This window comes from Bidens hawaiensis, unplaced genomic scaffold (genome assembly GCF_021521415.1).
Source record: "Bidens hawaiensis isolate Kalapana, Puna unplaced genomic scaffold, B.hawaiensis_p1.1 tig00031775_1, whole genome shotgun sequence".
NCBI lineage: Eukaryota > Viridiplantae > Streptophyta > Magnoliopsida > Asterales > Asteraceae > Bidens > Bidens hawaiensis.
The window spans coordinates 17,710-26,039 of NW_027495370.1; the positions used below are offsets into that span (position 1 = coordinate 17,710).

The window sequence follows — 8,330 nt, forward strand, 5'->3', positions numbered from 1 at the left end:
GATAAATTCAAATTACAAATTGCATCAACAAACCCAAAGCTTGGTTGTTCATATTGTACCTCACTACTTTTAATCATCTTTTATACACTACGTACACGTATATTATACGGTTCTTGCAGTCCTTCGTAAATAATACATCTCTCTGTGTATATATTTTGTAAAAATGTTTTTTTGAATTTAAAATATATGTAATAAATATAATATATATTATCTTCAATAATGTGGCATTAAAAAATATTTGGTCGATGAAGTATGTAGAAAGTGGTGATTATGTTAAATAATTAGGTAGAAATAAAATTATGTTAATAGAAGGTTATAGCATTTTCCATTACGTGTTTTTACTTTTATGTATTTCATCAAAATTTATTATTATTATTATTATTAGAATTATTTTTTGGCAGGTTATTAGTTTTTTTACAGGGTCATCCATCGCTATTTTCATGCCTATTATCCAACAAACTTGTTAAAAAAACCTCTTATCTTGATATCTTAATCCAAATTATATTATTATATAAATAAATAAAAACACGTTAATAATAATAACTAAAATCTATGACATCTATATCTACAAATAAACCAAAATCGAATATACATACATTATACATATACATACATTCTTCCCAATCCCACACACACTCTCTCTCCACCATATCCCCCAAATCCTATTTAATTCCAATCAAATCCATTCACAGCTTTCGTTTGTTCATATGGGATCTGGGTTTTCGTCATTTCTCGTTATTTGCAGCACCACATCATCTTCTCCGGCGGAAACGGGTCTGGGTGATTTGCCGGAAAGCGTGGTGGGTTCCGTTCTTGTGCACTTGAACCCACAACAGATCTGCCGGATTGCACCGATTAATCGTGCGTTTCGTGGTGCTTCGTCCGCTGATTTCGTCTGGGAATCCAAATTGCCTGAGAATTATAACTCTATTGTATCATGGATCTCCAAAAATAATAATAATAATGATAAGTTATCTTCAAATTTGTGCAAGAAGGATATTTATGCAAGATTATCTCAACCCAATTCCATTGATGGTGACACAAAGGTATGAATTGATTTGATTAATTTGATCTTCATATTTCGATTCGATTTTTTGTGGGTTTTGATCAAGATTAGGGTTTGATCTGAAATGGGGTAAAAAGTTTGTTAATTTGGGTGATTTGTGAGGAATCTTGAACTTGATAGAAAGATGTAATTATGCTTTTGTTTATTGATGAAAGTTTTGGCTTTTGCAGAAAGTTTGGTTGCATAAGGGCACAGGGAAGCCTTGTGTGTCGATATCGTTTAACGGGCTGTCGATAACGGGCATTGATGATCGGAGATACTGGAGTCGGATTTCGACAGATGAATCTAGGTAAAAATCCTAAAATCATCACCTCTCCGATTCGGTTTTGTTTTTCATCTTGTTGGTTTATTTGGTGGGTGTCTGGCATTGCTTTATGAAACTATTAGTGTTGTTAAAGTCACTAGTCGGGGCGTCGAGCTAGTGGGTGGGTGGGGGGGACTAGCGATTAATCGGGTTAGTCCGATCGGACTTTAATGTACAGTTTTCAGATTTATATATACATGCACACATTTTTATATGTAATTTTCAGTTTTAAATATACACGCACATTTTGGCCAAAAATTGGCTGGAAACCGCTGATTTGGCGGGAATCTCGCTGAAAACAACCGATTTTGGCTAGAAACTCGTAAAAGAAAAAAGTCGACTAAGTCTGATTAATCCTGATTTTGGCCGGATTTGACCATTGATCGATTAATGGGCCGATTAGCCCAAAATTAATCAGTGGGGTAGGGACTATGGATTAATCGATGCCTTGTCGGGATTTTACAACACTGGAAACTAATAATCAGCTTCGGAACGCAATGCCTGACACCACTTAATATATAAATGAGTTATTTATAATATTCTTTGGATATAGATTTGGTTGTGTGGCCTATCTTCAACAAACATGGTGGTTTGAAGTTGATGGAGAGGTGGAGTTCCCCTTCCCCGTTGGAACCTACAATCTCTACTTCCGCCTACAACTCGGGCGGCCCGCCAAGCAATTTGGGCGACGGGTATGCAACCGTGAGCACATTCATGGGTGGGACATAAAGCCAGTGAGGTTTCAGTTGTCAACTTCAGATGGTCAACAAGCAATATCTCAATGCTACTTGACCGCACCAGGGGCGTGGAATCTTTATCGGGTTGGGAGTTTTGTGGTTGAGGATTCTAGATCGCCAACGAAGGTTAAGTTCTCGATGATGCAGATCGATTGTACGCATACTAAAGGTGGATTGTGTGTGGATTCTGTGCTCATTTGTCCTAAGTGAAGGGATTAAGGGGTTTTGTTGTCGAATCGGGAGGTTAGAAGCAGTTTTTTGATGTGCAAGTAACCTTGTGTGTAGATAGAGGGTGTTTTATGAAGTTGATAGATTTAGGGGTATGGGCGTGTTCAGTACCGAACCAATTTTAAATAGAGAACTGTAAAAATCATGTAATAGTGAGTAGGGTGAAAGATAATGAGTTATGTAGTTCCATAACCATCTTGTGTATAATTGTGGCGGTTTTCTGTTTAAAATTGGTTTTGTACTGTTTGAAAGACTATTATGTACTAGATTGACACAAGAAAATAATTTAAACATCAATAATTATATGAAATTCTCCTTTCTTTTTTCTAAATTTATGCAGAAAAATTTTCTTTCTTTTTTCTTAGGATGACAGGTGTAGGCAAGATTTAGTAGAATTTCACCTAAGGAGCTCGTGAAGACATAGGATTAGGGTCGACAAACTTTAGGCGAGGTTATATCAAGCGTGCACACACACGTCATCTTGGGTTTATGGCAGTTTGTCAGTCATGTGCTTTTAAAACTGTCACTACTAACGCACGAGCATGGTATATTTGTATGCTATGCCTTTTTATGCAAGTATTGACTAGAGTTGAAGGTCTCATTGAAAGTAACATCTTTATCATTTTGGTTAGAGGTATGGCTTGCCTATATATCACCCTTCACATATCCTACCAATAGCTTTGCTATTTGTGGGATTATTACTGGATATGATTGTTGTCTATAAATACCATGTGTAAGGATTGCTAATTTCGAATAGGGATTCAAATGCTGAAAATCTGAAATGGATATTCGACATTTTGTCTTTGTATAGTCACACATGTTCTAAAAAGGGTTTAGCAGGTCGTGCACAATAACTCAACGACGTTGAAGAACGATAACTTTGTTTTCAGCAGGATCGGTTTTCCCATTCAAAAGGGGGATGCGGCGTAGCTTATTGTCCGCTTACATGTCTTATTTCGGGTTTGAAATTTCAGGTTTTTCATTCGCATGTTCGATTCGAATCTCTTTGTACAAAGAAAATCCTTTTAAATTATTCATGCTAATGGGCTAAAGACTTGCTCCATGTTCACAACAAGTTCATACAAAGAAAATGGCCGGAACAATCTAAAGAGACCCCAACTATTAAGGAAACCCAAACCCAACTATAGATTCATGTTGACTCAACTTGTAATAATCAATCTTAAGGGTAAGTTAAGCTCATATTCGGCTCGATTTCAATAGCCGTTAACTGACCTGACCCGAAAATTGATCCAAAACCGGCTGGTTTGAAACCGATTATGTGGAAACCCGTTTGGAATCGATTGAAACCGTAGTTCGAAACCGGTTTGTAATTTTCTTCACAAAAACGGTTCCAAACCGGTTAACCGAACCAAAACCAGGCATAACCCGAATTAAAACCGATCAAAAGAAACCGATCGTGAACTGGTCAAAAAACTGGTTTCAACCCGAACCGAAACAAATCATAAACCAGTATTGACTTTTGTTGGCCAAATCAAACCGGTCTCAACCCAAACCGGTTTTGAGTTTTAAATCAGTTTGTGCACCTCTAGAGTTCAATAAGAGCTACCTTGTAACTCATGAACAAAGCTTGTTATTATGAAATTTAATGAATTTGTATGTTATGTAAACCTTAAAAAACACAGTAGCTATAAATATAAACTAAAATTATAGCGTAAAGTTTTATTCGAGCGGATCACAATTGGCTCAAATGTTATAAGGCAAGTAGTTCGAGTCGAATCTCTCTTTTTTATGGACGACCAACGAATAAAGTCCGACTACCCGTGGTATCTTAAAATTGATCAGGTAATTTGAGTATTCATTTTGTATTAATAGTATTATTATTTTTAAAGATATTATTTCGAGTTTTAGGGGGTGTTTGGTTGATCTTTTAAAATTGCTTATTTGATTTTTAAAAAGCAAAAACCACTTTTGAAAAACTCCAATTTGAAGTCTTTGGAGAAGCTTTGTCAAAAACATTTTATTTTTTAACAAACAAATAAGTAAGTTTTAATAGTTCACCCAAATATCTCTTTTTACTTTATAGTCATGTATTTACATTCAATAATTAACTCATTAAAAAATCAAATCAGTTATGTACAAATTCACTGACTTTGAGATAATTACAATAGATGTATATTTTGTTAGAAACAAAAACATAAAACAAAAACATAAATATATATAGATTGGTCCAGAATTATTTTTTTTCCAGAACTATGAGATAAAGATAATTTTATGATTTCAGTTACACTGATAGTTTTCAACACGAACAATTACAACTAAAAACATTGATTACACAATTATACGTTAATTGTATAATTTTGTTAATAGCTTAACTATGATTGATCCCACAATTACTGTATATCGATAAGTTGATATTGACAGTGTAGTTTCTATCAACTGAGTAGAACAAACGCAAGCCCCAGAGGCACTCAACACTGATAATCAATCTTTTTTGTCGCCAAAGTTGATGCTCAGGAGCCAGTAGACACCACCATGGACTCCACCCCTTGACCATGTCGAAGGCCATTTCCCATTGACCCTGGTATGGCGCAAATTAAATTAGTCTTAGACATACTTGTAATTCGCATCTTCTAACTCGCAACACAACTTATTCAGATTTACTTTGATCTTAAGTAAATCATAATCGCTAAAATGATCTAATGATACTAAAAGTACTAATATAAACATCTGTTCAATAAACCGAACCTAGGATAAGTGTATAGCTAACTACGTCGTACAACAAAACCCTTCTAGTTTGTTTCAATCAATCCAACCGGTCTAATTTGAAAACCGTTTGCCCTTTTAGTCTTGGCCCAAATTTTCCTGATTTTAAAACATTTTCTATTTATATATTCATAGTATTTTGTCTTGTTTTACATGTGTGCTTTGAACAAGATATCAATAAACATTAACCACTAACGATCATCAAGTTGTCTTGGTGTGCTAAATGACCACCCCGAACATGATTTTTGACTTCTTACTACTCCACCCTAATTATAATTATGGTAGCTATTTTCTTTTCATAAAGTTTACTCTTCTTTACCATATTTTATTTCAAAAATTCATTTAATTACTACCCTCGTCTAAATGGGTTATAGTTGTGCAACTTATGCCATTATTTAGTATCTTAGCAATCTTTCAAATAAATATGAAAAGGCTAAAATTTATAATAGTAGAATAAATAAATAATATATATTTTTTTAGCAACTAATTCCCCACCACACCCCACACACACTTATTTTCACTCATTGTCTCAAATAATACTAGGTACGATAACCATTTGGTTGTAAGACATACGCATCTCCCAGTCTCCCACTAAGTTAATAATAAAATTAATTAACTTTTAAATAGTTAAGTAAATAAAAAGTTAAAAATATTAAGGTAATATAAACTACAATATTAATAAAATGAAAAATACGTAACTTTTCGTGACAAGTTCTACCCATACCTTTATTTGAAGTTCTATATAAAACTCATTAGTTTGATATCGCATATCATTCATCTATACTCCATGTTGACACCCATTAGCTCACTAGAACTCTGATGATTTTGAGATAATATGTTATTTGTAAAAGTATTAGTCTTTGAACCACCTATGGTTATATCATTTGGAGGCCATGGCCACAAATCTGATATCGTAAGAGTTCTTAACTCACACTCTACATTATCCATTTATAGCAACCCATACTTTAGAAACATCATACGAGTTGAGTTCCATTTTGGTATGCTAATCTTCTTTTTCTTCTAATTGATAGTTGACTAGTTGAGAATGGTTGATTTATCTAGGGGTACTTAAGTAAACTTGATGACATATAAAGGAAAACATTTCAAGTTTAAGAAATCCTATTAGTATTAACTATTAACCAAACATGAAAGCATTGATTAAGGGAACATTGCTTTCTTACATCTCATTCGGATTCTCTTCCAACCTACACTTCTTCGTGCCCATGTTAATCAGCTACGGGTCAATGGTCGTGTACAGGAAACGATGCGGCGTGATTTCGTTCGTGTCGGCTATGGGTTATCTTCAGTGGCGGACCCAGGATTTTTTGTCAATGGGGTCCCAATTTTTTCGGTTTACAAAATTTTTCGGGTCGGTCGTTATTCGGGTCGGGTCAAGGCGAGGAACATAATAAAACACGGAACTATGGTGTCATTGGAAACAAGTAAGTAGAAAGAATCTAAATTACAAACTAGATGAAACATACACTTTTAATTCATACCCGAAAAACATGAACGTAATCTATATATATGGTCTTACATAATTGACCAAAACATGAAAAAATAACTCTAACACAAATAAATGATTAATTATAATATACATACACAAGGTAAATAATAAAAGAATATGCAAAATCCATGTTAACATTATATATGTTGCATGGTGATAATGACTATATGAGAGAAACTAACAAAAAGCACAAATACCCTAACTGAATAACTAAGACTAGGATATTAAAAAAACAACAAAAGAGGAGTATGATGGGGCTTGAACCTACAACCTCTCACACAAGGGACTTTCCACTGTACCAGTTCAATGTTAATAGTATGGGTTCCAAGTATTAATTTTTATGGGGTCCTTACAAAATTTAATATACCGTCTCTAAGTAATTTTTAAAAAACATCGGTGTCCCGGGACCCCGATCGGACCTATGTGGGTCCGCCCCTGGTTTTCTTATTGGATGGTATGGTTGTTTGCATTTGATCGCTGAATTTGAAATTTTAGCTAATTAGGGCTTGGTTTATGGGTATTTGTTACTTTTTGGTGGGTACCATGCATTTAAGTGTTGTGCATTTGACTAGTAAATGTTACTTAAATAAGGTGTGCATAATAACATATGTTGCATGAATCTATTACAAGTGATATAGCTATGACTTGAATATATTTTGTTTTAAATGTTTAGTCATTATATAAAACAAGTTGGAGAACCCGTCCGTTGTGGCCCCTCGAACTTGATTTGTAATAGAAACCTGACGATCAGCAGTGGCAGTGGTGAAGCTTGGAAGAGTTCTTTTTTTTTTTGGGGGGGGACTCAAAATGTATTTAAAAATCATAAAAGAGGGGGGTCGGGCTCAATTTTTCAGTCGAGAACGGGCAAATTTACACCACGTATATAAGTTTTTGGACGAAAACAGGCAAATTTACACGGCTGCGTTATAAAAGGGGGGGGGGACCCTTTGTCCCTCACTAACCTTCGCCCTTGAGTATTGGTTCGGTTTGTCACGGTATAAGTCTAAAAGTTTTGTGGTCAAAGTTGAAAGCTTAAAAGTTATTGTGTCCAAAGTTGAAAGGTGCAAAGTATAAAGCTTTAGTGGCCAAAGTTGAAGTTCTAAACTTTTCATGTTTAAAAGGTTAAAAGTACTGATGTGTAATAAAGGCTTAAACTTTACAAGTAACTTTTTAGGGGGTGTTTGGGATTTTGTTTATTTTGAGCAACTTATGACTTATTAACTTTTGGAAAGTTAAAAGGTGTTTGGTATCATGTGTTATTGTGAGGGGATAAGTTAATAAGTTACAAAGTTGTAGCTTATTAACTTATGAGAAAAGTTATAAGGAGGGGAAATAAGGAATCCCAAATATAATATTGCAATAATGGAAGTGGTTATACATGTGAAGTTGTGAACCAGTTGAATTCTTTCTGTATGTTAAAGATATGTTGATTTTATGATTATGAAGATCTCAAATTATCACATGTGTGTATGTTAGTATTTTTAGAAGTACTAATTACTAAAGTCTGGAAGTGGGACACACACATGTATATCTCTACATATATGCCAACACTGTAACACATATATAGTTAATAGTTAGGTATATGAAATCAACAAATAACTTAACGCATGTGATAATTTATCAAATCCTTTAAACCATGTACGAAAATAGTTCACATGCTGATCAAAGCCTCTCTGTTTCTTTCAGTTATTATTATTCCCAAATAAATTCAGTCTTTCATTTCTTCTTAAGATATGATGCATTTCAATATCTGTAATTGTATTA

At 34.2% G+C, this 8,330-nt stretch overlaps 1 protein-coding gene across 1 annotated transcript; it reads left to right on the plus strand.

The window, feature by feature from the left end:
• The first annotated feature begins 605 nt into the window (after window positions 1-605).
• On the plus strand, window positions 606-2,627 carry LOC143582528 (F-box protein PP2-A12-like). The gene is made up of 3 exons (XM_077065066.1): window positions 606-1,046; window positions 1,237-1,355; window positions 1,924-2,627. The coding sequence occupies exons 1-3, from the start codon at window positions 708-710 to the stop codon at window positions 2,315-2,317; spliced, it is 852 nt and encodes a 283-aa protein (XP_076921181.1). The 5' UTR covers window positions 606-707; the 3' UTR covers window positions 2,318-2,627.
• The last annotated feature ends 5,703 nt before the right edge of the window (window positions 2,628-8,330 follow it).

What these genes read in the sequence shown, in the direction of transcription:
- LOC143582528 (XM_077065066.1), top strand. Translation starts at nt 708, where the DNA reads ATGGGATCTGGGTTTTCGTCATTTCTCGTTATTTGCAGCACCACATCA. An exon ending in CCATTGATGGTGACACAAAG is followed by an intron (nt 1,047 to 1,236) that starts GTATGAATTGAT and finishes TGGCTTTTGCAG; the next exon opens with AAAGTTTGGTTGCATAAGGG. An exon ending in ATTTCGACAGATGAATCTAG is followed by an intron (nt 1,356 to 1,923) that starts GTAAAAATCCTA and finishes CTTTGGATATAG; the next exon opens with ATTTGGTTGTGTGGCCTATC.